The sequence below is a fragment of the Ascidia mentula genome, chromosome 4 (genome assembly GCF_947561715.1).
Source record: "Ascidia mentula chromosome 4, kaAscMent1.1, whole genome shotgun sequence".
In the NCBI taxonomy this organism is placed as follows: domain Eukaryota; kingdom Metazoa; phylum Chordata; class Ascidiacea; order Phlebobranchia; family Ascidiidae; genus Ascidia; species Ascidia mentula.
The window spans coordinates 10,167,459-10,194,074 of record NC_138569.1 but is presented as its reverse complement, the minus strand read 5'-3'; the positions used below and the strand labels follow the sequence as shown (position 1 = coordinate 10,194,074).

The window sequence follows — 26,616 nt, the reverse complement described above, 5'->3', positions numbered from 1 at the left end:
TCAGGATTCCTGGCTTTCACCCAAGCTGCCCGAGTTCGATTCCCGGTTTGGGAAGCTTAGCATTGGTGGTTCAGTGGTAGAATTCTCGCCTGCCACGCGGGAGGCCCAGGTTCGATTCGAGGCCAATGCAAATTTGAAGTTTGTTTTGTTGAATTCAATGCTGTTTTCATATCGAAGATACAGTGATTTTAGCCTGTTTGTCTTCTTCACCCATTGCACCTTCCTTACCACTTCAAAGAGGGAACACGTGGTTGGAAAAACAATTTCAAAGGGATTAATTTTATTTGAGAAAAGAGAACACTCCTCATGAAGATACCTCTTCACATATATTCTCTGAATGCAATCTCAAATAGAAGACGGCTTTACGTGCGGCGGGTTAGCTCAGTTGGTTAGAGCGTTTTGCTAATAACGCAAATTTCGCGGGTTCGAGCCCCGTACTGGCCACCGATGCGCCTCGATAGCTCATTTGGGAGAGCGTTAGACTGAAGATCTAAAGGTCCCTGGTTCAATCCCGGGTCGAGGTATTTCCAAACCTTTTTTTGGAGCGAAAAGGATATTGTGCAAGCGACTATGGATTCACCATGTTTTGTTTGACAAACGATGCTGGAAAAGTCGACATCGAATGTGACGACATACCATAGTAGGTTTGTTTGGTCGAGGCCTTCTTAGATTTTTTGTATATCCAATGAAAAGAGAACGAATTAAAATCGAAACTACAGCTGTGTCGCAATTGTGGAGTATCTTTTTTTATGTGAACCACAACAAGTAAGAAGAAAAACTCACAAATACTTTTTTTGCAATAATTTTATAGGAATTGATGGTGAATCCAAGCGCCTCGACCATTGCCACCTGTGCTCTTAGTAGCATATGAAACAAGTCGAAAAGAGCATTTCATCGCTGTCAAATGTGAAAATGAGAAATATCCGATGAAGTTCCTTCAACCGAAATTGGAGTCGGACGATTTCTATCCAGCATCTGCACCTTTTCTGTCGCACAAGAACACGGACCAGATTGGTTTTTGCTAGGCTAAACTGGGATATTGATCAATACTGCTATGATCTTTTGAGGCCCTCCCAAATGGTCTAGTGGTCAGGATTCCTGGCTTTCACCCAGGCGGCCCGGGTTCGATTCCCGGTTTGGGAAGCTTAGCATTGGTGGTTCAGTGGTAGAATTCTCGCCTGCCACGCGGGAGGCCTGGGTTCGATTCCCGGCCAATGCAAATTTGAAGTTTGTTTTGTTGGATTCAATGCTGTTTTAATATCGAAGATACAGTGATTTCAGCCTGTTTGTCTTCTTCACCCATTGCAACTTCCTTGCCACTTCAAAGAGGGAACACGCGGTTGGAAAAACAGTTTCAAAGGGATTAATTTTATTTCAGAAAAGATAACACTCCTCAAGAAGTAACCTCTTCACATATATTCTCTGAATGCAATCTCAAATAGAAGATGGCTTTACGTGCGGCGGGTTAGCTCAGTTGGTTAGAGCGTTGTGCTAATAACGCAAATGTAGCGGGTTCGAGCCCCGTACTGGCCACCGATGCGCCTCGATAGCTCAGTTGGGAGAGCGTTAGACTGAAGATCTAAAGGTCCCTGGTTCAATCCCGGGTCGAGGCATTTCCAAGCTTTTTTTAGAGCGAAAATAATATTGTGCCAGCGACTATAGATTCCCCATGTTTTGTTTGACAAACGATGCTGGAAATGTCGACATCGAATGTGACGACATACCATAGTAGGTTTTGTTTGATCGAGACCTTCTTAGATTTTTTGTATACCCAATGAAAAGAGAACGATTACAAATCGAATCTATAGCTGTGTCGCAATTGTGGAGGATCTTTTTGTATGTGAACCACAACAAGTAAGAAGAAAAACTCACAAATACTTTTTTTGCAATAATTTTATAGGAATTGATGGTGAATCCAAGCGCCTCGACCATTGCCACCTGTGCTCTTAGTAGCATATGAAACAAGTCGAAAAGAGCATTTCATCGCTGTCAAATGTGAAAATGAGAAATATCCGATGAAGTTCCTTCAACCGAAATTGGAGTCGGACGATTTCTATCCAGCATATGCACCTTTTCTGTCGCACAAGAACACGGACCAGATTGGTTTTTGCTAGGCTAAACTAGGATATTGATCAATACTGCTATGATCTTTAGAGGCCCTCCCAAATGGTCTAGTGGTCAGGATTCCTGGCTTTCACCCAGGCGGCCCGGGTTCGATTCCCGGTTTGGGAAGCTTAGCATTGGTGGTTCAGTGGTAGAATTCTCGCCTGCCACGCGGGAGGCCTGGGTTCGATTCCCGACCAATGCAAATTTGAAGTTTGTTTTGTTGGATTCAATGCTGTTTTAATATCGAAGATACAGTGATTTCAGCCTGTTTGTCTTCTTCACCCATTGCAACTTCCTTGCCACTTCAAAGAGGGAACACGCGGTTGGAAAAACAGTTTCAAAGGGATTAATTTTATTTCAGAAAAGATAACACTCAAGAAGTAACCTCTTCACATATATTCTCTGAATGCAATCTCAAATAGAAGATGGCTTTACGTGCGGCGGGTTAGCTCAGTTGGTTAGAGCGTTGTGCTAATAACGCAAATGTAGCGGGTTCGAGCCCCGTACTGGCCACCGATGCGCCTCGATAGCTCAGTTGGGAGAGCGTTAGACTGAAGATCTAAAGGTCCCTGGTTCAATCCCGGGTCGAGGCATTTCCAAGCTTTTTTTAGAGCGAAAATAATATTGTGCCAGCGACTATAGATTCCCCATGTTTTGTTTGACAAACGATGCTGGAAATGTCGACATCGAATGTGACGACATACCATAGTAGGTTTTGTTTGATCGAGACCTTCTTAGATTTTTTGTATACCCAATGAAAAGAGAACGATTACAAATCGAATCTATAGCTGTGTCGCAATTGTGGAGGATCTTTTTTATGTGAACCACAACAAGTAAGAAGAAAAACTCACAAATACTTTTTTTGCAATAATTTTCCAGGAATTGATGGTGAATCCAAGCGCCTCGACCATTGCCACCTGTGCTCTTAGTAGCATATGAAACAAGTCGAAAAGAGCATTTCATCGCTGTCAAATGTGAAAATGAGAAATATCCGATGAAGTTCCTTCAACCGAAATTGGAGTCGGACGATTTCTATCCAGCATCTGCACCTTTTCTGTCGCACAAGAACACGGACCAGATTGGTTTTTGCTAGGCTAAACTAGGATATTGATCAATACTGCTATGATCTTTTGAGGCCCTCCCAAATGGTCTAGTGGTCAGGATTCCTGGCTTTCACCCAGGCGGCCCGGGTTCGATTCCCGGTTTGGGAAGCTTAGCATTGGTGGTTCAGTGGTAGAATTCTCGCCTGCCACGCGGGAGGCCCGGGTTCGATTCCCGACCAATGCAAATTTGAAGTTTGTTTTGTTGGATTCAATGCTGTTTTAATATCGAAGATACAGTGATTTCAGCCTGTTTGTCTTCTTCACCCATTGCAACTTCCTTGCCACTTCAAAGAGGGAACACGCGGTTGGAAAAACAGTTTCAAAGGGATTAATTTGATTTCAGAAAAGATAACACTCCTCAAGAAGTAACCTCTTCACATATATTCTCTGAATGCAATCTCAAATAGAAGATGGCTTTACGTGCGGCGGGTTAGCTCAGTTGGTTAGAGCGTTGTGCTAATAACGCAAATGTAGCGGGTTCGAGCCCCGTACTGGCCACCGATGCGCCTCGATAGCTCAGTTGGGAGAGCGTTAGACTGAAGATCTAAAGGTCCCTGGTTCAATCCCGGGTCGAGGCATTTCCAAGCTTTTTTTAGAGCGAAAATAATATTGTGCCAGCGACTATAGATTCCCCATGTTTTGTTTGACAAACGATGCTGGAAATGTCGACATCGAATGTGACGACATACCATAGTAGGTTTTGTTTGATCGAGACCATCTTAGATTTTTTGTATACCCAATGAAAAGAGAACGATTACAAATCGAATCTATAGCTGTGTCGCAATTGTGGAGGATCTTTTTTATGTGAACCACAACAAGTAAGAAGAAAAACTCACAAATACTTTTTTTGCAATAATTTTATAGGAATTGATGGTGAATCCAAGCGCCTCGACCATTGCCACCTGTGCTCTTAGTAGCATATGAAACAAGTCGAAAAGAGCATTTCATCGCTGTCAAATGTGAAAATGAGAAATATCCGATGAAGTTCCTTCAACCGAAATTGGAGTCGGACGATTTCTATCCAGCATCTGCACCTTTTCTGTCGCACAAGAACACGGACCAGATTGGTTTTAGCTAGGCTAAACTGGGATATTGATCAATACTGCTATGATCTTTTGAGGCCCTCCCAAATGGTCTAGTGGTCAGGATTCCTGGCTTTCACCCAGGCGGCCCGGGTTCGATTCCCGGTTTGGGAAGCTTAGCATTGGTGGTTCAGTGGTAGAATTCTCGCCTGCCACGCGGGAGGCCCGGGTTCGATTCCCGACCAATGCAAATTTGAAGTTTGTTTTGTTGGATTCAATGCTGTTTTAATATCGAAGATAAAGTGATTTCAGCCTGTTTGTCTTCTTCACCCATTGCAACTTCCTTGCCACTTCAAAGAGGGAACACGCTGTTGGAAAAAAAGTTTCAAAGGGATTAATTTTATTTCAGAAAAGAGAAAACTCCTCATGAAGAAACCTCTTCACATATATTCTCTGAATGCAATCTCAAATAGAAGATAGCTTCACGTGCGGCCGGTTAGCTCAGTTGGTTAGAGCGTTGTGCTAATAAAGCAAATGTCGCGGGTTCGAGCCCCCTTACTGGCCACCGACGCGCCTCGATAGCTCACTTGGGAGAGCGTTAGACTGAAGATCTAAAGGTCCCTGGTTCAATCCCGGGTCGAGGCATTTTCAAAGATTTTTTAGAGCGAAAATTATTTTGTGCAAGCGACCATGGATTCCCCATCTTTGGTTTGACAAACGATGCTGGAAATGTCGACATCGAATGTGACGACGTACCATTGTAGGTTTTGTTTGATCGAGACCTTCTTAGATTTTTTGTATACCCAATGAAAAGAGAACGATTACAAATCGAATCTATAGCTGTGTCGCAATTGTGGAGGATCTTTTTTATGTGAACCACAACAAGAAGGAAGAAAAACTCACAAATACTTTTTATGCAATAGTTTTGCAGGAATTGATGGTGAATCCAAGCGCCTCGACCATTGCCACCTGTGGTCTTAGTAGCATATGAAACAAATCCGAAAAAGAGCATTTCATCGCTGTCAAATGTGAAAACGAAAAATATCCATTGGTGGTTCCCTGGTAGAATTCTCGCCTGCCACGCGGGAGGCCCGGGTTCGATTCCCAACCAATGCAAATTTGAAGTTTGTTTTGTTGGATTCAATGCTCTTTTAATCTCGAAGATACAGTGATTTCAGCCTGTTTGTCTTCTTCACCTATTGCACCTTCCTTACCACTTCAAAGGGGAAACACGCGGTTGGAAAAACAGTTCCAAAGGGATTAATTTTATTTTTGAAAAGAGAACACTCCTCATGAAGAAACCTCTTCACATATATTCTCTGAATGCAATCCCAAATAGAAGATGGCTTTACTTGCGACCGGTTAACTCAGTTGGTTAGAGCGTTGTGCTAATAACGCAAATGTCGTGGGTTCGAGCCCCGTATTGGCCACCGACGCGCCTCGATAGCTCAGTTGGGAGAGCGTTAGACTGAAGATCTAAAGATCCCTGGTTCAATCCCGGTTCGAATCATATCCAAACATTTTTTGGAGCGAAAATGATAATGTGCAAGCGACTATGGAATCCCCATGTTTTGTTTGACAAACGATGCTGGAAATGTCGACAACGAATGTGACGACATACCATAGTAGGTTTGTTTGATCGAGGCCTTCTTAGAGTTTTTGTATACCCAATGAAAAAGAGAACGAATTCAAATCGAAACTATGGCTGTGTCGCAATTGTGGTGGATGTTTTTTTATGTGAACCGCAACAAGTAGGAAGAAAAACTCACAAAACTTTTTGTGCAATACTTTTGCAGGAATTGATGGTGAATCCAAGCGCCTCGACCATTGCCACCTGTGCTCTTGGTAGCATACGAAAACAAGTCGAAAAACGCATTTCATCGCTTTCAGATGTGAAAACGAGAAATATCCGAAGAAGCTCCTTCAAGCGAAATTTGAGTCGAACGATTTCTATCCAGCATCTGCACCTTTTCTCTCGCACAAGAATACGGACCAAATTGGGTTTTGCTAGGCTAAACTAGGATATTGATCAATAATGCTATGATCTACAGATGCCCTCCCAAATGGACTAGTGGTCAGGATTCCTGGCTTTCACCCAAGCTGCCCGAGTTCGATTCCCGGTTTGGGAAGCTTAGCATTGGTGGTTCAGTGGTAGAATTCTCGCCTGCCACGCGGGAGGCCCAGGTTCGATTCGAGGCCAATGCAAATTTGAAGTTTGTTTTGTTGAATTCAATGCTGTTTTCATATCGAAGATACAGTGATTTTAGCCTGTTTGTCTTCTTCACCCATTGCACCTTCCTTACCACTTCAAAGAGGGAACACGTGGTTGGAAAAACAATTTCAAAGGGATTAATTTTATTTGAGAAAAGAGAACACTCCTCATGAAGATACCTCTTCACATATATTCTCTGAATGCAATCTCAAATAGAAGACGGCTTTACGTGCGGCGGGTTAGCTCAGTTGGTTAGAGCGTTTTGCTAATAACGCAAATTTCGCGGGTTCGAGCCCCGTACTGGCCACCGATGCGCCTCGATAGCTCATTTGGGAGAGCGTTAGACTGAAGATCTAAAGGTCCCTGGTTCAATCCCGGGTCGAGGTATTTCCAAACCTTTTTTTGGAGCGAAAAGGATATTGTGCAAGCGACTATGGATTCCCCATGTTTTGTTTGACAAACGATGCTGGAAAAGTCGACATCGAATGTGACGACATACCATAGTAGGTTTGTTTGGTCGAGGCCTTCTTAGATTTTTTGTATATCCAATGAAAAGAGAACGAATTAAAATCGAAACTACAGCTGTGTCGCAATTGTGGAGGATCGTTTTTGTGTGAACCACAACAAGTAGTAAGAAAAATTCACAAATAGTTTTTATGCAATAGTTTTGCAGAAATTGATGGTGAACGTAAACGCCTCGACCAATGCCACCTGTGCTCTTGGAAGCGTATTGTAGCGCTCACTTTACCGTATTTTAACGATGCGGATTATTTGCCTTTTTCTCCGCGTTTCTCTTTTGTTGGTGTTGCTTGGACTCATGGAATCAGTTTTAACTTTTGAATGAGATAAAGCACTTCGCATCAGTGGTGACCCCTACGAGGAACCTATATTTCTTGACGTAACTTTCCAATTATGATGGAAGGCTGTTATAGTCAGGACGCTGTGGCTATTAAGCTTCCCACGTTTTGGATGTCGCAACCACATGTTTGGTTCCAACAAGCGGAAGCTCAGCTGACGGAACAAAGTACTTTTAGGAAGTGTCAGCTCTCGAACAGAACACAGCAAGTCGTTTGATTAATTTGTTGAACAACCGCCGCAAGAAGTACGCAGCAATTAAGGAGCGATTGCTGACTACTTTTACTTTAACACCATCGCAAAGATTTCAACACCTACTCCACATGTCACCTTTGGGTGACCGGCTGCCAACTGCCCTAATGGACGAAATGCTGGCGTTGCTTGGGAGTAAGGAACCTTGTTTTTTGTTCAAACAATTATTCGTGGAAAAGATGCCCACTGCCAAACAGGTCCGGCCCTTGTGGCTGCGAACGGAAACAGTATTCGGACGTACGGCTCACGTCTGATCTCGCTAAATTCGCCCGCTGGAAAGTTTAAATGGAATTTTGCTTTGGCGGATGTCTCCAGGCCACTGCTCGGCTCCTACTTTTTAAGAGCACATTCTTTGTTAGTTGATCTTCAACGACCAAATTGATTTTCTCGGTCACAGAGTCAATATGCATGGTGCGTGTCCGCTGCCTCACAAAGTGAAAGCAATCCAGCATTTTCCTCGTCCAACAACTATCAAGGGGCTCCAGGAATTCGCGGGTATGATAAATTTCTATCACAGGTTCATACCAAACTCAGCACTAATCATGTCCCCAATCTATGAAGCGTTTTCGGGCAAAGCGACACAGCTCGTCTGGAACAATCGCCTGACTTCAGCATTTGAAAAAACGAAGGCAGCACTTGTGCGCGCGACGCTTTTACACTACCCTCTGCCCCAAGCGCCAAATGCTCTCACTACTGTCGCGTCACAAACATCGGTTGGAGCAGTGCTGCAGCAATTCATTGATGGTGTCTGGCGCCCGCTTTTTTTAGCAAACATGTTCGACCACCTGAGGTGAAGTATAGTGCGTTTGACAGAGAACTTCTGGCTTTGCACATCAGATATTTTCGCTACTTTCTGGAAGGTCGCTGTTTTGCCGCTTTCACTGACCGCAAACCGTTGATTTTTGCCTGCACAAAACTTTCCCAACCTTGGTCTGCGCGACAACAGCAATTGTCCGCCATTTCCGAGTTCACTACAGATGTGCGATACATCAAAGGAAAGCAAAATCAGGTAGCTGATGCTCCATCCAGAGCCTCCATCGATTCCATTGAATTTCATCTGGACTTGGATTTGCAACCGCGCAGCTTGATCCTGAAGTTCAGGCATACCGCACGGCTGTGACGAATCTCAATTTGCAAGACATGTACCGTATGGTATTTCCGAGGACACCATACTCTGTGATGTCTCTAAAAACGTCCCACGATCCATTGTATCCAAGTCTTGGCAGCGAAAATTTTTTATCATTGTGCATGGCTTGTCGCACCTATCTATTCGAACCACCCGCCAACTAGTTGCTTCCTAATTCGTGTGGCATGGGATGAAACAATAGGTTGGATTATGGGCACGCAACTGCATACAATGTCGAAAATCGAAAATCCAAAAATATGTACGTTCGCCGCTCGAAAACTACCCACCTCCACGGGCTCGTTTTGCTCATGTTAATGTGGAAATAGTCGGTCCACTACCGTCTTCACAGGGCAATACATATTTGATTACAATGGTCAACCGCTTTACAAGATGGCTGGAAGCTGTTCCTCTTCCTGATGCTACCACGCCAACGTGTGCCAAGGCATTGTTTACCTGGGTTTCGCTTAGGTGTACCTTTGGAGATATGGCACAACCACTTAAACGCAAAAATCAACATTCAAAAATTAATTTTACCGTCAGTTACGTGAGCCCCGCTTATTTTATTTTTTTATTTTTATTTGATTTTATTTTATTTCTTTATAATAATCTTTTTATCGTTGCTTCACCTGATTAACCAATGTATGTCTGGGGTGATAAAAAAGTAGGTCACTTGTAACATCTGATCAGAGCGTCGTCCAGTATGTTAGCACCAGAGGTTTCTACTGTTCGGTCAGTTTTATCGTTTTATCATTTTTAGCATCCAACTATGTCTTTTCTGTTTATTTTGTTTGTAGAACTGAAAATGCTTTAATAAAAAGCGAAACATGTTTTCTAAAACTAGAAGCGTGGACACAAAGTTGTTCTAGTAACATTTAAAATTAAAAATAGAAGCGTTGACACAGAGTCATTATAGTAATAAGCTTATTTAAAATTAAAAGTTAGTTAAACACACTTCATCCAATGTGGATTGCAAAATATTTTTGAAGTAAGTTACTTTATAGTATTGCCAAATGACCCCCATAAATTCACTACTGTTTGTATGAATAGTAAAACTTCATTATGTAAGTGTTACCTAAAAGAACAAGATAAACTAGGTTTTAAACATTTAAATTAATTGTCGTGAGAAAGATTTACTTTATATTTACTTATGACCTGTTCCCAAACCCGCTTTATTGATAAAAAAAATATGTTTACTGGATTACCACAGGATTTACCAAAAAGAGTCTTTCCAACCAAGTGATAATGAACTTGCAAATTTCTGCATGAAATCCGAGTGTACGTTACTATAATTTTCGTGGTCGCAAAGGTGTTAATTCAATAATTTTTACGTTAAGAAATGTATGTTTGTTAACACCAAAGACCAATAATTTTGAGGCAAAGTATCATGAAATGCATTTTCCTGTTTTTTTGCGGTGTCACTGCTTAGCCTATACTTCCGGATGCACATTTTGAAACGAGTATACTGTCATGTCTTTAAATTTTGCAATGTTTGTGTTAACTTTCTATAAGTAAACATTATAATTGAAATTAAAAATGTACTGATCTTCTGGCATAAACGTACCTGATGAAGTCTCGCCGCATGGCAGACGAAACGTCGTAAAAATACAGTACGTTTATGCCAGAAGATCAGTACATTTTTAATTGCAATATGCCTGGCAGCAACAGGAATTTCATATTATTGTACGCTTGTGTTCATTGATACTACGTTCCACAACAAAAATTTTAGCATGATTGATCAAACAATCACGGAAATTCTATATAGCAACGTCTTCGAATGATAACATGCTGCATCCTTGCGATGATCATTGACGTTTCAAATGACAATCTTCTACAAAAATAACACAGAAAATTCTCATCCTCATTATGCATTCGTTGTTCACCAGAATTCTTCCATGCGAAGTCAAAAGCAGTGGTAAATTGGCTGCAATTGTACGGAGTTTTAAATCCATTTTTCTAATAATAAAATAAAGAAACTATGTGCTTATATCTTAACACGTAATTTCCTTCAACGTAATTTCATTACCTTTCCCAGGGCCTAACTCTGCAAACGGCTCCTTTTGTCTGCATCCCAGCCCCCCTATTCCCATCGTAGTGTTTGTTGGGGCAATCGTGTATGCATGGACATATGGTGTGATATACTAACTACCACAAACCTGACTACGGCGACAAAAACCCAGCAACGTTTCATTTTTGACCAATAAGCGGCCACTTCACACTTCTCCATCACATTTTGAAATTTTTGTTTTTCATTTCCAAAAACCGAAAACGTGGGCATAATGCAGCACCCAAGCCTTCGAAGCGCAGAGCTATGAAACGAATAATTTATCTTTACAAACATTTGTTAAATCCGTCTTGTAATTTTGTCGCATTTTGCCGATTTCCAAATGCTCTTGTTGTTAAAACAGGGATTGGCAAAAATTTTTGACTCGCGGCCCAGTAATTGCAAAAAATACAGGTTAGCCGTCGGGTCATGTGAGCAGTATTCAGTGAACTAAGCAATGTAAAATAATTATACGCAACAAAAAGCGGAAAATACCTGCATAAGAATTGCATTAAAGTGCAGTATAAACGATCTGATGTGGCACAAATTTCAGCCAACCGCTGGTGGGCCGAGGTTTACCAACCTAAGGTTTACCTAAGAAACTTTCCATTGTAACAGCCGTGTTACACGACTGACGTCACGCATGAAGTTATCTAGAATTATTATATCTTTTTTCGGCCAAACAACCAGTAGCAGAATATTACGCAACCTGCAGTTTTGTTGTGAGTAATTACAACGGGTATTAGGTTTTTTTCTGCTTCTTGCATTCTCTTACTCGTTGCTTTACCGTAAGTGTTAAAAGACAAAACCACGGTTTTCCACATTTTTGTCAGTCTCATGTTTGGTTCCCGTGAAGAAAGATTAGGGCGCAAGACTGGTAATTATGATTAATCCGTATGTGAAGGAAGATACTTTTACACAGGGACACAAAGTTTTCGGTAAACTTGATCCAACACATAAGTTAAATTAGAATGGCATTTAAACTCAAATATATATAAAAAAAAATACAGTGGTTGCTTTATTCACACCTAATAGTTATTATTCAGACAAATTTCTGTATTACACTGACCTCTATGTTAATTAGGTTTACCGAAAACTCTGTGCCACGGTGTACCGAATGTAAAGATAGGATGTTTTGTTTTTACAACAACAGATGTGATTACGGACTGTGATAAATTCAGGTCCTTTGTCATAAAACGAGTAGGTTGCACAGTACCTGGAAAAATTACGAAATTTAACAGGTGACTTGAAGATGAGGAATAGTAATAGAAATTGTTAAAGCAAGGTGTTTCAAAGAACCTGTTTTTATCTGGAAAACCCTACATTATTTTACATGTAGTATTTCGAAAAACAGCTTTCATTGTCACTTAAATTGCTGTCGAGTGCGAAACTTTCGAATTTGTCGAGTAATCGAACTTCCAGTAAATAAACGGTGCCATCGGCATTAGAAAAAAGGAGAATGCAATAACGGATATGATGTCATCGCTTCTCCATCTATAAAACGTCTCCACTAAACTGGCTTCAAAGACTGCTAACTTTTGATTATTTCGGTCGCTGCCATTGCTTTGTCGCTTGCACAGCTTTTTTGTTGCATTTAGGTCGAAAGCCTCCTTGCAGTGTTTCTACTGTTGTTGCGCAACATATATCACGTCGTGAATATCGGGTTCATAAAAACATTACCTTTGATTGTGATTTGTCTCATGGTAAGTCTTTTTTGCGAATCGTTGGTATAAATTTAAAACTAACCGAAAGTTTTCTTTTAAGCCAAAGAAGAAAATACGATAATAAATTACATATATATATATATACTGCCGATGCAGCCAGGGAATATCTGGTAATGATTCAAACAATTCTTCTGCAATTTGTTGTGTTGGGATTATTTCAGGTTTGCTCTCCAGGTTCGTGTAATATTTAGGACACAAACAACAATAAACTCAAAAAATAATTTTCGTTTCAATACAATTGTCAACAAATAACGAAGCGTGCATTTATATTATAAATGTATAACTTTATTATGTTGAAAAATGAGAGCTCACGTACTTTTCACTTTAAAACTTTGTCACATTTATGAGAAAAATTCACCAAACTGTAAGTTTTTAATACTTGCAGGTCAGGCAACTCGTTGCAGCGAATGTTGGTTGCTTCCGAAATAAAAACACAACATGTTTATTAAGTAAAATATTGACTTTCTTCTTCTAGTTCTATCTGGTTTATATCGACCTTTGCAAAATCGATGCGGCGAAAGAAACCGCACAGCAAACTTTGGTGTGACAAAACGTCTGACGTCAGCAGGTTGGTATGGTAACTGTAAAAACAATGACAACTGCGAGTGGTTTATCGAAGCACCCCAAAATCAAGTGATCTTGTTCCGAGTGGTTTCGTTTTCAACAGAAATATGGGACAAACTGCAGGTTATATGTAAACTTTTTAATCAAAATTGCTTTTGTTTTTTTCTTGTTGCATTTTTATCTGTCGTGTACTAATGATGAACTCAAAACACTGACAGGTTTACGACAAGGACGGGAAAACACGGTTGGATTATTATTATGGAATTCTGTCACCATTCGATTTCACATCACCTAACAATGTAGTTCGACTTACGTTTACTTCACATTTTATTCGATCAAACCCAGGTTTCTCCATTGAATATAAAGCAGGTAAGACGACTAATGCTGCATATTTCGGATTTTATCACTAAACATGTTTTAGTGAAACAATAATTGTTTTCTTTTAGTTTTTTCTGGTTTGTATCCACCTTTGCAAAACCGATGCGGCGAAAGAAACCGCACAGCATACGTTGATGTGGTGAAAAATCTGATGTCTCCCGGTTGGCCTGGTTATTACAAAAACAATGAAGATTGCGAGTGGTTTATCGAAGCACCCACAAATCACGTGATCTTGTTCAAAGTGGTTTCGTTTTCAACTGGTAATTTTCGGGATAAACTACAGGTTAGATTAAAAAAACGGAAAAAAATTATGTACTTTTGTAATTACTTTTATTATCATAGTTGCTTTTGATTTTTTTCTTGTTGCATTTTTATCTGTCGTGTACTAAAGATGAAATCAAAACAATAACAGGTTTACGACAAGGACAGACAAACGCGGTTGGATTATTTTTATGGAAAGTTGTCACCATTCAATTTCACATCACCCAACAATGTAGTTCGACTTAGATTTACTTCAAATATTTATGAAACATACCCAGGTTTCTCCATTGAATATAAAGCAGGTAGGAAGACCAATGTTGGTTGTTGCATAATTATTTACTAAAACACAGCATGTTTGAGTGAAATATTTCTTGTTTTCTTGCAGTTGCATCAGGTTTGCATCCACCTTTGCAAAACCGATGCGGTGATAGAAACCGCACAGCAAAGGTTGATGTGACGAAAAATCTGACGTCTCCAGGTTGGCCTGGTAATTACAAAAACAATGAAGAATGCGAGTGGTTTATCGAAGCACCCACAAATTACGTGATCTTGTTCAAAGTGGTTTCGTTTTCAATTTATTATAGTTACGACAAACTGCAGGTTAGATGAAAAGAACCGGAAGAATTATTTAGTTTTGTAATCACTTTTATTATCATAGTTGCTTTCGTTTTTTTCTCGTTGCATTTTTATCTACCATGTACTAAAGATAAACTCATAACAATAACAGGTTTACGACAAGGATGATGAAACGCGGTTGGATTTTTATGATGGAAATCTGCCACCTGGTTTGAATTTTACATCACCCAACAATGTAGTTCGACTTACGTTTACTTCATATAGATTTAAAACAAACCCAGGTTTTTTAATTGAATATAAAGCAGGTAGGAATACCAATACTGCTTGTTTCAGAATTACTCACTAAAACAAAACATTACTAAGTGAAATATTAATTGATTTCTTCTAGTTTTAACCGGTTTGTATCCACCTTTGCGAAACCGTTGCGGCGAAAGAAACCGCACAGCAAACGTCGGTGTGATGCAACGTCTGACGTCACCTGGTTGGCCTGGTAACTTCAAATACAATGAATACTGCGAGTGGTTTATCGAAGCTCCCACAAATCACGTGATCTTGTTCAAGTTTGTTTCGTTTGCAACACTTTTTTATTCGAATCAACTACAGGTTAGATGAAAAGAACCGGGAAAAATATGAAGTTTTGTTTTTGCTTTTATTATCATTGTGTTATAGTTGTTTTTATCTGGGCCAATCTTAAACTAAACCACATAAGGTTTTTTCTACAAAGACTATTGCTTATGTTATTTTTACTTGTTACATTTTTATCCGTGGTTTACCAAATCTTAATTCCAATCAATAACAGGTTTACGACAAGGACGGGAATACGCGGTTGGATTATTATTATGGAAATCTGTCACCATTCTATTTCACATCACCCAACAATGTTTTTCGACTTACGTTTACTTCAGAGACTTATACAACAGGCCCAGGTTTTAACATTGAATATAAAGCAGGTTCGCGACCAATGTTAGTTGTTTCACATGTTATCACTAAAAGCCAACATGTTCACAAAGTGAAATATTTATTATTTTCTTGTAGTTTTGTCTGGTTTGTATCCACCTTTGCAAAACCGATGCGGCGAAAGAAACCGCACAGCATACGTTGATGTGACGAAACGTCTAAAGTCACCGGGTTGGCTTGGTAACTATAAATTCGACGAAGAATGCGAGTGGTTTATCGAAGCTCCCATAAACCACGTGATTTTGTTCGAAGTTATTTCGTTTTCAACCCAATCATGTTGCGATTATCTGAAGGTTAGATTTTTTTTTAAATGTGGTGAAACGCGTATTTACCAGGACTATAACAAAACACGCCGAAGTCCTACATTGTTTTGATCAAAGAAATATCTCTTCTAATATTTTTTCTTGTTTTTGAGCTAATTAGTACAATCCTCTAGTTCCGATTTCATAGTCTATATTTGTATTTAGAATGCTCTATATGTTTTGTGAAGAATGCGAATGGAAATAATCAATTTCATTAACAGATTTACAATGACAGTGGTCCATATCCAATTGTGAAGTTTTCAGGAAAATTGCCGCGTTTCAACTTTACGTCATTAAAACATGTTGCGCGATTGAGGTTTACATCTAGCCGCATGGGAACCCAAGAAGGCTTCATGCTTAGCTTCAAAGCTGGTTGGTGGACATCAGTTTCCAACCCTATTGTAAAACAAACCATTTCCTGTCAAATTCCAATCTCGGAATTTAAATTAGTTTCAGCACTTCCTGGTATATACACAACACTTCAACCAGGTTGTGGTTGTGGACAAAGAAATCACACAGCAAAGGTAGGTGTGACGAAACGTCTGACCTCACCAGGTTGGCCTGGTAACTATAACAACAATGAAGACTGTGAGTGGTTTATCGAAGCTCCAACATATTACGTGATCTTGTTCGAGGTTGTTTCGTTTTCAACTAGTTGCTATAATCATCAACTACAGGTTAGATTAAAATAGCCTTTTTTTGTCAGTACTTTTTTTATCATTGAACAGTTGTTTTAACCAGGCCTATCTTAAAGAGGAGCCTGTAGCGTTTTCAACAAAGATTTTTACGAATTTTGGTTTTCTTGCTTTTTTTTAACTGTCATGTAGGTACTTGAAATAACCTCATAACAATAACAGGTTTACGACAAGGACGGGAAAACACGGTTGGATTATTATTGTGGAAATGTGCAACCATTTAATTTCACATCACCCAACAATGTAGTTCGACTTACATTTACTTCGAGTAGTTCTAGAACATACCCAGGTTTCTCCATTGAATATAAAGCAGGTAGGAAGACCAATGTTGGTTGTAGCCGAATTTATCACTAAAACACAACATGATTACAAAGTGAAGTATTTATTATTTTCTTGCAGTTGCATCAGGTTTATATCCACCTTTGCATCGATGCGGCGAAAGAAACCGCATAGCATACGTTGATGTAACGAAACATTTGACGTCACCAGGTTGGCCTGGTAAATATAAATATCTTGATGATTGCGAGTGGTTTATCGAAGCACCAACAAATCATGTGATCTTGTTCGAGGTTGTTTCGTTTTCAACTAAGTCTCGTGGTGACAAACTGCAGGTTAGATAAAAGTAACTGGAATATTTTTTTAGTTATGTGTTTACTTTTGTTGTCAGCAGTTGTTTTAATTATGTCCAGCCTAAAGCACGTAACGTTTTTATCTAAGAGTGTTGCTTTGAATATTTTACCTACTGCATTTTTATCTTTTGTGTACTAAACATAAATTAAAATGATAACAGGTTTACGACAAGGACTTAAAAACGCGGTTGGATTATTATTATGGAAATCTGCAACCTGGTTTCAATTTCACATCACCTAACAATGCAGTTCGACTTGCATTTACTTCTTCCTTTGGAACAAACCCAGGTTTCTCCATTGGATACAAAGCAGGTAGGAATACGAATATTGGATGATGATGAAGTTAATATTTCTGAGGTATATTTGGTTGGGTTGCTACCACTGTAACTTGGTTTTGAGCTGTTTCATTTCTCTACGTGTTTTTGCAATATATACACTGCAGCATTAAATTGTGCAATAACGTCAAACCCTGAGTTCATAATGTAATCCTGAACAGTTTGCGTCAAGTTGTGGATGGTATTTAATGCCGTGCCCAAAATTTCTTGACCCTATATATGACATAATATGCTTTTGCAGTAAAATGTTGGACTGATTTCAAGTCAAATGAAAGTTTCATCAATACGACTTCTTCATGGGCTGGGGGGGTCCTGAACAGCACGGTTTCCTCCACTCTGTCGTATCGTGGATGCGAACCTGACGAGCTAAAATTATATTTGATTGCAAAAAACTTAAATGTAAGCAAGGTCGTGGCAAGTTTCTGTCCTAATGTTACTTTTAAAACTCCAAGCAACGATATGAGAGTGGACGTGGATAAAACGCCAAATGTAACAATACTGTCTTCGGAACTATTTGACAGCAGTTTTCGCGAAATTGCCTTTTGTCGTTACAACGATGCAATGATAAGGAGTCAAGGAAATTCTGATGAAAGTGAGTTGTTTGATGCCCGTAAATAATATTTCGGACGAATGCACTGATGCCTACGTGTCAGTTGGCCTTCAGTAGGCCACATGTAAGCTTATTTGGCGCCATAGGCAAGTTTCAGTTTCTTTTACTGACATTTAACCACTTACTGCTACCAAAAAAAAAAGTTTAATACAACCATCATGCAGACAGCTCAGTTAGTTGATCTTTAATTCGGAAACATCAACTATCTGAGCTGTCGGCATAATCGCCGTGTTGAATTTACATATAAAGACATATCATGATCGACAGCACGCGAAGGTTACCTTGGTTCGCCAAATCGTTGTGTATTAAATTGCTATGGTAGATAACAATGTTTTAACGAACCAATTGGAAATGTCAACCTCGATGCGTAATCACCAGGCAAATTATGCGACCCATTATGGTCCGCCCTATTGGTGGTTGCCTAGTTCGCAAAATGCACGAATAAGATATTGACATTTTTCTTACATTATAGATTGCCTACATCTCCCAAATCTCACGATTATTCAACCAGCAAACCAGAAAAACTGGTTTTACAACAACCAGGCGACTGCCGGATGGAGCAATGAATCGTGTTGGAAAGGTGACTTAAATATATTTGGGATTGTCGAAAATTTGATATTTAGCATTTTCTTTTAATTAATGGGGAATTTATAGGTTTGTTTGTGGATATCAACTCATCCAACACAACTACGTTGACCGAGGGAAAAGCTCTGTTTTATTGCAAGAAATTGAGCGATGACATGAATTCTGTTTATATAAGCGTGGGCAACCAAGTGTATTGGGGCAAAGAAGTATGTTTATGATTTAGATTAAACCTATGTTACTAACTTATGCACAAATGTGAACTGATTTCAGAATAAAGTTTAAATAAATTAAGTAAATTATACATTTCGTTTCAGTTTGCATTTGCGTTCATTCAAGTGACGGCTTCAGACCACGGAACCTTGGTGTCGTGTTACCAAAACTCCAAGGAACACAAACAATCGACATCAAGATATCTGAAACTTGACGTTCAATGTAAGGAAACTCGTCACCCTTAAACAGTATACAATCAAAAAATTCGCTTTCGCGGCAAAACTATTTTTAAGATTTCACCATTGTAGTGTGGAGATTCTCTGGGTTATTTCCAAATTACTCATTTTCGGTTTCGCATTTTTTTTATAGAAAGCTCGTTTCAAAAAGTGGGTTTGTTTTATCGTAACTTCCTCGCTTTGTGTTTGATTAATATCTGGTGTTTATCATAATGATTATTGCTCCGTATCATGACCCTACTGAAAAGACGAACCCTGTTCAAAATACTGTTTAAAGTAATACTTGTCGCGTAAGTTGGTTTCGGGATCTTTTTAAATTCTTATTATTCCTTGCAGATCCGCCCATAATTCATGAAAAAGTAATTCGAAAAAGTGTCACCTTGCACCAGGAAACATTTGTCAGCTTGGGATTCACATCGAATCAACCAACAGCAGGAAATGGTAAAGTGCAAGTTACCAAGCCAGGTTTGTTCCACGCAAGCATTTATGTATTTGTCCTATCACGAGACACTACTTTAATTTCAAAGCACGTTATAAAGGCCTATTTCTTTGTGGTAAAACACGCTGGAAAACTGAAAAGTTCCTGAGTACTATTGAACTTAGTATAGCCCAGTAACCACTTTTTTGTCATTACTTATTTTGATGAGATTTCAGACAGCAGACAAGGCAATAATATGAGTCATTATTGGTTAAATGTTAACTCACTATTTTATAATTTTTAAACAAATTGTAATTGCCTCACAAATGTTGTACTCACACTAATGTCAAATGAAGATGTGCCACTTATTAGGAAATCGATTTGATTACAGGAGGAACAACCACGAAAAACGTGGTGATAACTTCGAACCTCACGTCCAATGAAATCATCTCCGGACCTCCGTTTAATGCTGCGCACACAATAGAACTGACACTAAAATACGAATCACCAACTGCTGTAAACAATTCTCCTGACAAAAATAAATTACATTCTATACTTGTTATCATTCTACCAATAGTGTTGGTTGTGTGTCTTGTTATAATAGTAGCGGGTGTGATTGTTGGTGTTCGACGTCATCGCCTTGCAGCCTCCAGAAGAAGTAAGTATTTAACTTACGTATGATTGTGGTTTTAATCGCTGGGTTCGCTTCTGTTGCGCCTATTAGAAATCACCGGAGAATAAAGAATTGAGCTTGGCGATTATATTTGCGAAATCTTATCTTGATATTTCGGTTTCTTGTCCACGTTCTATTGTTGTCGGTAGATATGACGGCATTTCCTCACCGATACCATATCGCTGCAAGCACTGTGCCAGGCTCCCTTTTTCCCAACGTTTAAGTTGCTCATATCTAACCTCACAGCATACAAGCATTGAAACTTGTTCGAATCGACGCGACCATGCAAAGAATATACGACACTTTCTTCCTCATTTCACGACCTATATGTTTTTGTGCAGTCGCGAAACCCGAAGGAATGGAGATGGTTGCAACAGTCGAGACCCCAAAAACACAACCCATTTAGTGAGGATTAAATCTTTGTAACTATGTTTCGCTTGTGTTCGAGTGATGACGTAACCCTTGTTGCAGCGTAAATGATCAACGTCGATTACCACCTGGACGAGAAGCCGAGGAGTTCTCTGCTGTCGAAAGTGTTTATCTGAACCTCAGGGCTGGTCCTGCAGCTCTACCGGAGGACGAGGGACATTACGAAATAATAATCTGATATCAGTATATCGTTATCACGTGATTTCCTTTCCCTCAAATCAACCTGGCGTCACCGAACAATGTAAAAACGTGGATAGATGACATCGCAGAATGCAATCATTGTTTTAGTCACAAACATTTTCAGGTTCTGGAGTTGCAGAACCACTTAAAACTGCTTTAAAGCACTATTGACGTCACATATGACGCCATGCACTGTATTTCCTCGTATTGATTAATTTCAATTGATTCTGTTCATAGTCTTACGTTTATTCTTACTCGTTGCTTTCCATTAAATGAAAAAAGCCCAAATCACTACGAATGATTATTGTAAGAAATATCAAAATGCTTGCGTATGCGAAATAAACGTCACAGTTTCCAACTGTAGAAAAATCAACATTTTTGTTCTCTATTGATGGACTTGCTGCTGAACATATTTGAGCAAAAATTACATTCTGCTCCACTGACAATTCGGGAAGAGATAACATTAGCGGGAGAAAACATGTTCATTTATAAATATCAGAGATCACCTTACCCTAAAAAGAATGGGATTCGAACTAATCCGAATACCTGCAACCCGTATTCGGTCGAATTCGAATTTTTAATGGCGTCATAAATTTGCATATCAGTCGATAAATACCACGCACCGTTTGTATGTTCGCTGTCGCGAGAAATTCTATTCTGTTGTCGTTATTTATGAGAAATAAGCCAGTGTTTGTTTTGTAAAATTCAAGTTTCGTGCATAAATTCCAGTTAACGGCAATGTCCAATTCTAACTGTCGTTGTAAAAACTCGGATAATATGTTTCGATTTTTGTTATTCCCATTCCACAAAGTGCACACGACCGTTTACAAAACACATCGTTCAAGTATACGATCATATACCTAGAAGAAAACCTAATCTGGGTTCAAATACCAGTGCGGAAAAAAATAGTTTAGTCACAGTAGGAAAGGTCATCCTGATGCGTAACCACCAGACAAATTATGCGCCCCATTGGTGGTTGTCTAGTTCGCCAAATGGACGAATGAGATATTAACATTTATCTTGTATTATGTTGCCTACATCTTCCAAATCTCACTATTGTTCAACCTGCAAGCCACAAAAACTGATTTTACAAAAACCAGGCGACTGCCGGATTGAACAATGAATCGTGTTGGAAAGGTGACTTAAATATATTTGGGATTGTCGAAAATTTGAGCATTTTCTTTTAATTAATGGGGAATTTTATAGGTTTGTTTGTGGATATCAAATCCTCCAACACAACTACGTTGACCGAGGGAAAAGCTCTGTTTTATTGCAAGAAATTGAGCGATGACATGAATTCTGTTTATATAAGCGTGGGCAACCAAGTGTATTGGGGCAAAGAAGTATGTTTATGATTTAGATTAAACCTATGTTACTAACTTATGCACAAATGTGAACTGATTTCAGAACAAAGTTTAAATAAATTAAGTAAATTATACATTTCGTTTCAGTTCGCATTTGCGTTCATTCAAGTGACGGCTTCAGACCACGGAACCTTGGTGTCGTGTTACCAAAACTCCAAGGAACACAAACAATCGACATCAAGATATCTGAAACTTAACGTTCAATGTAAGGAAACTCGTCACCCTTAACCAGTATACACCAAAGAAATTCGCTTTCGCAACCAAGTATTGTGGGCAAAACTATTTCTAAGATATCACCATTGTTGTGTGGAGATTCTCTGGGTTGTTTCCAAATTACTCATTTTCGGTTTCACATTTTTTTATAGAAAGCTCGTTTCATAAATTGGGTTTGTTTTATCGTAACTTCCTCGCTTAGTGTTTGATTAATGTCTGGTGTTTATCATATTGATTATTGCTCCGTATCATGACCGTACAGAAAAAACGAACCCTGTTCAAAATACTGTTCAAAGTAATACTTGTCGCGTAAGTTGGTTTCGGGATCTTTTAAAATTCTTATCATTCCTTGCAGATCGGTCCATAATCCCTGACAAAGTAATTCGAAAATATGTAACCTTGCACCAGGAAACATTTGTCAGCTTGGGAATCACATCGAATCCACCAACAGCAGGAAATGGTAAAGTGCAAGTTACCAAGCCAGGTTTGTTCGAAGCAAACATTTATGTATTTGTCCTATCACGAGACACTACTTTAATTTCAAAGCACGTTATACAGGCCTATTTTTTTGTGGTAAAACACGCTGGAAAACTGAAAAGTTCCTCAGAACCATTGAACTTATTAGTATAGCCCAGTAACCAATTTTTTTTTGTCATCACTTATTTTGATGAGATTTCAGACAGCAGACAAGGCAATAATATGGGTCATTATTGGTTAAAAGTTAACTCATATAAAACTATTTTATAATTTTTAAACAAATTGTAATTGCCTCACAAATGTTGCACTCACACTATGTCAAATGCCACTTATTAGGAAATCGATTTTATTACAGGAGGAACAACCACGAAAAATGTGGTGATAACTTCGAACCTCACGTCCAATGAAATCATCTCTGGACCTCCGTTTAATGCTGCGCACACAATAGAGCTGACACTAAAAACGAATCACCAACTGCCGTAAACAATTCCCCTGACAAAAATATATTTCTATACTTGATATCATTCTACCAATAGTGTTGGTTGCGTGTGTTGTTATAATAGTAGCGGGTGTGATTGTTGGTGTTCGACGTCATCGCCTTGCAGCCTCCAGAAGAAGTAAGTATTTAACTTACGTATGATTGTAGTTTTAATCGCTGGGTTCGCTTCTGTTGCACCTATTAGAAATCACCGGAGAATACAGAATTGAGCTTGGCGATTAAATTTGCGAAATCTTATCTTGATATTTTGGTTTCTTGTCCACGTTCTATTGTTGTCGGTAGATATGACGGCATTTCCTCACCGATACCATATTGCTGCAAGCACTGTGCCAGGCTCCCTTTTTCCTAGCGTTTAAGTTGCTCATATCCAACCTCACAGCATACAAGCATTGTAACTTGTTCGAATCGACGCGACCATGCAAAGAATATACGCCACTTTCTTCCTCCTTTCACGACCTATATGTTTTTATGCAGTCGCGAAACCCGAAAGAATGGAGATGGTTGCAACAGTCGAGACCCCAGAAAGCCAACCCATGTAGTGAGGATTAAATTTTTGTAATCATGTTTCGCTTGTGTTCGAGTGATGACGTAACCCTTGTTGCAGCGCAAATGATCAACGTCGATTACTACCTGGACGAGAAGCCTAGGAGTTCTCTGCTGTCGAAAGTGTTTATCTGAACCTCAGGGCTGGTCCTGCAGCTCTACCGGAGGACGAGGGACATTACGAAATAATAATCTGATATCAGTATATCGTTATCACGTGATCTCCTTGCCCTCAAATCAACCTGGCGTCACCGAACAATGTAAAAACGTGGATAGATGACATCGCAGAATGCAATCATTTTTTTAGTCACAAACATTTGCAAGTTCTGTAGTTTACAGAACCACTTAAAACTGCTTCAAAGCACCATTGACGTCATATATGACGCCATGCAATGTATTTCCTCGTATTGATTATTTTAAATTGATTCTGTTCATAGTCTTGTGTTTATTCTTACTGGTTGCTTTCCATGAAATGAAAAAAGTCAAAAACGCTACGAATGATTATTGTAAGAAATATCAAAATGCTTGCGTATGCGAAATAAACGTCACAGTTTCCAACTGTAGAAAAATCAACATTTTTGTTCTCTATTGATGGATTTGCTGCTGAATATATTTGAGCTAAAATTACATTTTGCTCCACTGACAATTCGGGAAGAGATAACATTAGCGGGAGAAAACATGTTCATTTATAAATATCAGAGATCACCTTACCCTAAAAAGAATGGGATTTTACTAATCCGAATACCTGCAACCCTTATTCGGTCGAATTCGAATTTTTAATGGCGTCATAAATTTGCATATCAGTCGATAAATACCACGCACCGTTTGTATATTCGCTGTAGCGAGAAATTCTATTCTATTGTCGTTATTTATGAGAAATAAGCCAAACCTGATATGGGTTCAAATACCAGTGCGGTAAAAAAAATATTTTAGTCACGGTCAGTATAAAATTTTATTTTATGTACTCATGAGGCAATAACGATGAGATGCATGGTAGTTCACAACAAGTTTAGTACATTACAGATCGATGTCGACTGCAAAGTGACCACAAAGTGGAATAAATAGTCTTGTTGTTCAGCCGACCAGAGAGTGGTCAATGTGCAACTACACAGACAGCAAAGGAATTAATTTTATTTGAGAAAGGAGAACACTTCTCATAAAGAAACCTCTTCACATATATTCTCTGAATGCAATCTCAAATAGAAGATGGCTTTACGTGAGGCCGGTTAGCTCAGTTGGTTAGATTAGAGCGTTGTACTAATAACGCAAGGTTCGAGACCCGTAAAATTATATTGTGCAAGCGACTATGGATTTCAAACGTTTTGTTTGACAAACGATGCTGCAAATGTTGACAAGGAATGTGACGACATACCATAGTAGGTTTGTTTGATCTTTCAATTCCGGTTCGGGTTGTCAGATAAACAACAACAGGTTCAGATTAAGCTCCGTTTCACAAAAATAAAGTGCTCAAATTCGCTTAACTTTTCGGGTTCATTTCCGCCCCCATATAGCCTATCCAAGAATGACTGTCGGCGTCTACTATGTCAATGGAGCGCAATTTGTACTGATTCTAAATTGTCTTTACTCTCGGACCCATAGCAATTGTTCAGATCTGGCAATCAAAGTGTTCCAAGTTTGCTTGGAGTGTTCTTTAAAATCTACTACTAATCTGACGCCGTATAAGCAAGTAGAAACACGTGTTGCGATGCCAGGCGGCTATCATAGTGACCACTGGGCGAACTGATAACCGAGGGAGCGAGAAACTATAGTCTTTACCGATCGAGCGAGTAATAACTAACTTTCAGAATCCAAGTGAGCGTGCTGATATTTTTGTTGAGTTGAGTCGTGTAGGGAATTATGGAACCGTGCGAACATATCTTGCCTGATTGGCACAATACCTATTTCTACCTCAATTGACTTTAGGTAACTATGACGAAAGAAACGATTTTTTGCAAACAATTGGTTTTGGGCTACAGAAAAGATTCTGAATTTTTTTATCAAAATATTTGATTAAAAACATGGGTAACTGCTTATCTCGAACAAAAGTTCAAACCGGTAGGTTATCTCATCTCGACTTGTGGTCTTATTGTAAGACTAACAGTGGTATCTGTGCTATGTGGTGTTCACTTTTTTAGCCTTTAGTGGATAGTTTAGCCTTTTAGCTGGAAAGTTATGTTAACTTGTGGATAGTTGTGTTAACTGGTGGATAGCTGTGTTAACCGGTGAATAGCTGTGTTAAATAGTAGATAGTTGTGGTAACTAGTGGATAGCTGTGTTAATTAGTGGGTAGCTGTGTTAATTAGTGGATAGCTGTGTTAACTAGGCCAGAGCTATAGACTCTAATACTTTTTGGCGTCTACTGAAAACTTCTAGAACTTAGGGAACATACAAGAATGCATACGAATACGTGGCGTGTGAAATAGCACGTTACCGTAATCTTCGCAATCCATGAAATTCGCCGTGCGACCCCCGCAGGTTCGCGAAGCCCTTAGTGATCCCTGAACTAGACGACTAATCAGTCTTTATTGTTACAATGTAAAGCACTGGTGCAAAAAGTAAAAAAGGCACTATGATGCTACAATAAGCACGAATTAACAAATTGACATTTACTTTACGGGCACTATAACACAACAGTTGATATTTTTTTCAGAAAATAAGACTCTATTTCTTGCTTCACCCACCACATCAAGCTGTGATGATATTGGAAAAACAGCTTCGGCTGCCCTGGCAAATGATATTGTGCGCATTCTTGCTGCACAGGTTGAAGAGACAGCAGGAAGCAGTGTGATTCTTACCGATGAGGAACAGTACACGAAACGGCTTTCAGAAATCGCTGAACGTCTCTTTATGGTAAAAATAAAAATGAATAAAAAAGATCGCTGGTTGGTATAGAGGTGTTAAATAACATTTTTTTATTGTTGTTTTATACCAATGGGGCAGTTTTGCAAACAATACTTTTGCTTAAAAACGTTGAACAGCAACTGAACTTTGTGGATTATTATTTATTAGCGGACCCAGCATTAAAAATGTTTTGCAGACTC

At 39.2% G+C, this 26,616-nt stretch overlaps 1 protein-coding gene and 24 non-coding genes across 25 annotated transcripts; all 25 read left to right on the top strand.

The window, feature by feature from the left end:
• Positions 1-59: 59 nt before the first annotated feature.
• Positions 60-130, top strand: Trnag-gcc (transfer RNA glycine (anticodon GCC)). Its single transcript has one exon. It is a non-coding gene; the product is annotated as a tRNA-Gly (tRNA).
• Positions 131-370: 240 nt separating this feature from the next.
• Positions 371-444, top strand: Trnai-aau (transfer RNA isoleucine (anticodon AAU)). Its single transcript has one exon. It is a non-coding gene; the product is annotated as a tRNA-Ile (tRNA).
• A 7-nt stretch (positions 445-451) lies between these two features.
• On the top strand, positions 452-524 carry Trnaf-gaa (transfer RNA phenylalanine (anticodon GAA)). The gene has a single exon. It is a non-coding gene; the product is annotated as a tRNA-Phe (tRNA).
• Positions 525-1,071: 547 nt separating this feature from the next.
• Trnae-uuc (transfer RNA glutamic acid (anticodon UUC)) lies at positions 1,072-1,143 on the top strand. Its single transcript has one exon. It is a non-coding gene; the product is annotated as a tRNA-Glu (tRNA).
• A 5-nt stretch (positions 1,144-1,148) lies between these two features.
• Positions 1,149-1,219, top strand: Trnag-gcc (transfer RNA glycine (anticodon GCC)). The gene has a single exon. It is a non-coding gene; the product is annotated as a tRNA-Gly (tRNA).
• Positions 1,220-1,459: 240 nt separating this feature from the next.
• On the top strand, positions 1,460-1,533 carry Trnai-aau (transfer RNA isoleucine (anticodon AAU)). Its single transcript has one exon. It is a non-coding gene; the product is annotated as a tRNA-Ile (tRNA).
• A 7-nt stretch (positions 1,534-1,540) lies between these two features.
• Positions 1,541-1,613, top strand: Trnaf-gaa (transfer RNA phenylalanine (anticodon GAA)). Its single transcript has one exon. It is a non-coding gene; the product is annotated as a tRNA-Phe (tRNA).
• A 547-nt stretch (positions 1,614-2,160) lies between these two features.
• Trnae-uuc (transfer RNA glutamic acid (anticodon UUC)) lies at positions 2,161-2,232 on the top strand. The gene has a single exon. It is a non-coding gene; the product is annotated as a tRNA-Glu (tRNA).
• A 5-nt stretch (positions 2,233-2,237) lies between these two features.
• Trnag-gcc (transfer RNA glycine (anticodon GCC)) lies at positions 2,238-2,308 on the top strand. Its single transcript has one exon. It is a non-coding gene; the product is annotated as a tRNA-Gly (tRNA).
• A 237-nt stretch (positions 2,309-2,545) lies between these two features.
• On the top strand, positions 2,546-2,619 carry Trnai-aau (transfer RNA isoleucine (anticodon AAU)). The gene has a single exon. It is a non-coding gene; the product is annotated as a tRNA-Ile (tRNA).
• A 7-nt stretch (positions 2,620-2,626) lies between these two features.
• Positions 2,627-2,699, top strand: Trnaf-gaa (transfer RNA phenylalanine (anticodon GAA)). Its single transcript has one exon. It is a non-coding gene; the product is annotated as a tRNA-Phe (tRNA).
• A 546-nt stretch (positions 2,700-3,245) lies between these two features.
• On the top strand, positions 3,246-3,317 carry Trnae-uuc (transfer RNA glutamic acid (anticodon UUC)). Its single transcript has one exon. It is a non-coding gene; the product is annotated as a tRNA-Glu (tRNA).
• A 5-nt stretch (positions 3,318-3,322) lies between these two features.
• Trnag-gcc (transfer RNA glycine (anticodon GCC)) lies at positions 3,323-3,393 on the top strand. Its single transcript has one exon. It is a non-coding gene; the product is annotated as a tRNA-Gly (tRNA).
• Positions 3,394-3,633: 240 nt separating this feature from the next.
• Trnai-aau (transfer RNA isoleucine (anticodon AAU)) lies at positions 3,634-3,707 on the top strand. Its single transcript has one exon. It is a non-coding gene; the product is annotated as a tRNA-Ile (tRNA).
• Positions 3,708-3,714: 7 nt separating this feature from the next.
• Trnaf-gaa (transfer RNA phenylalanine (anticodon GAA)) lies at positions 3,715-3,787 on the top strand. Its single transcript has one exon. It is a non-coding gene; the product is annotated as a tRNA-Phe (tRNA).
• Positions 3,788-4,333: 546 nt separating this feature from the next.
• Trnae-uuc (transfer RNA glutamic acid (anticodon UUC)) lies at positions 4,334-4,405 on the top strand. Its single transcript has one exon. It is a non-coding gene; the product is annotated as a tRNA-Glu (tRNA).
• Positions 4,406-4,410: 5 nt separating this feature from the next.
• Positions 4,411-4,481, top strand: Trnag-gcc (transfer RNA glycine (anticodon GCC)). The gene has a single exon. It is a non-coding gene; the product is annotated as a tRNA-Gly (tRNA).
• Positions 4,482-4,721: 240 nt separating this feature from the next.
• On the top strand, positions 4,722-4,796 carry Trnai-aau (transfer RNA isoleucine (anticodon AAU)). The gene has a single exon. It is a non-coding gene; the product is annotated as a tRNA-Ile (tRNA).
• A 7-nt stretch (positions 4,797-4,803) lies between these two features.
• Trnaf-gaa (transfer RNA phenylalanine (anticodon GAA)) lies at positions 4,804-4,876 on the top strand. The gene has a single exon. It is a non-coding gene; the product is annotated as a tRNA-Phe (tRNA).
• Positions 4,877-5,587: 711 nt separating this feature from the next.
• On the top strand, positions 5,588-5,661 carry Trnai-aau (transfer RNA isoleucine (anticodon AAU)). Its single transcript has one exon. It is a non-coding gene; the product is annotated as a tRNA-Ile (tRNA).
• A 7-nt stretch (positions 5,662-5,668) lies between these two features.
• Positions 5,669-5,741, top strand: Trnaf-gaa (transfer RNA phenylalanine (anticodon GAA)). The gene has a single exon. It is a non-coding gene; the product is annotated as a tRNA-Phe (tRNA).
• A 624-nt stretch (positions 5,742-6,365) lies between these two features.
• Positions 6,366-6,436, top strand: Trnag-gcc (transfer RNA glycine (anticodon GCC)). The gene has a single exon. It is a non-coding gene; the product is annotated as a tRNA-Gly (tRNA).
• A 240-nt stretch (positions 6,437-6,676) lies between these two features.
• Trnai-aau (transfer RNA isoleucine (anticodon AAU)) lies at positions 6,677-6,750 on the top strand. The gene has a single exon. It is a non-coding gene; the product is annotated as a tRNA-Ile (tRNA).
• Positions 6,751-6,757: 7 nt separating this feature from the next.
• Trnaf-gaa (transfer RNA phenylalanine (anticodon GAA)) lies at positions 6,758-6,830 on the top strand. Its single transcript has one exon. It is a non-coding gene; the product is annotated as a tRNA-Phe (tRNA).
• A 5,449-nt stretch (positions 6,831-12,279) lies between these two features.
• LOC145897570 (cubilin-like) lies at positions 12,280-20,816 on the top strand. The gene is made up of 24 exons (XM_082985916.1): positions 12,280-12,420; positions 12,482-12,615; positions 12,917-13,128; positions 13,224-13,374; positions 13,452-13,666; positions 13,796-13,946; positions 14,030-14,244; positions 14,372-14,525; positions 14,609-14,823; positions 15,020-15,170; positions 15,256-15,470; positions 15,701-15,851; positions 15,930-16,156; positions 16,337-16,487; positions 16,574-16,785; positions 16,965-17,115; positions 17,380-17,730; positions 18,221-18,328; positions 18,403-18,539; positions 18,648-18,765; positions 19,116-19,244; positions 19,589-19,855; positions 20,212-20,275; positions 20,342-20,816. The coding sequence occupies exons 2-24, from the start codon at positions 12,555-12,557 to the stop codon at positions 20,475-20,477; spliced, it is 3,942 nt and encodes a 1,313-aa protein (XP_082842042.1). The 5' UTR covers positions 12,280-12,420; positions 12,482-12,554; the 3' UTR covers positions 20,478-20,816.
• The last annotated feature ends 5,800 nt before the right edge of the window (positions 20,817-26,616 follow it).

Coding starts and splice junctions, on each gene's coding strand:
- LOC145897570 (XM_082985916.1), top strand. CDS start 12,555: ATGATTCAAACAATTCTTCTGCAATTTGTTGTGTTGGGATTATTTCAG. Junction 12,616..12,916: donor ATTTCAGGTTTGCTCTCCAG/GTTCGTGTAATA, acceptor TTCTTCTTCTAG/TTCTATCTGGTTTATATCGA. Junction 14,824..15,019: donor TTTATTCGAATCAACTACAG/GTTAGATGAAAA, acceptor AATCAATAACAG/GTTTACGACAAGGACGGGAA.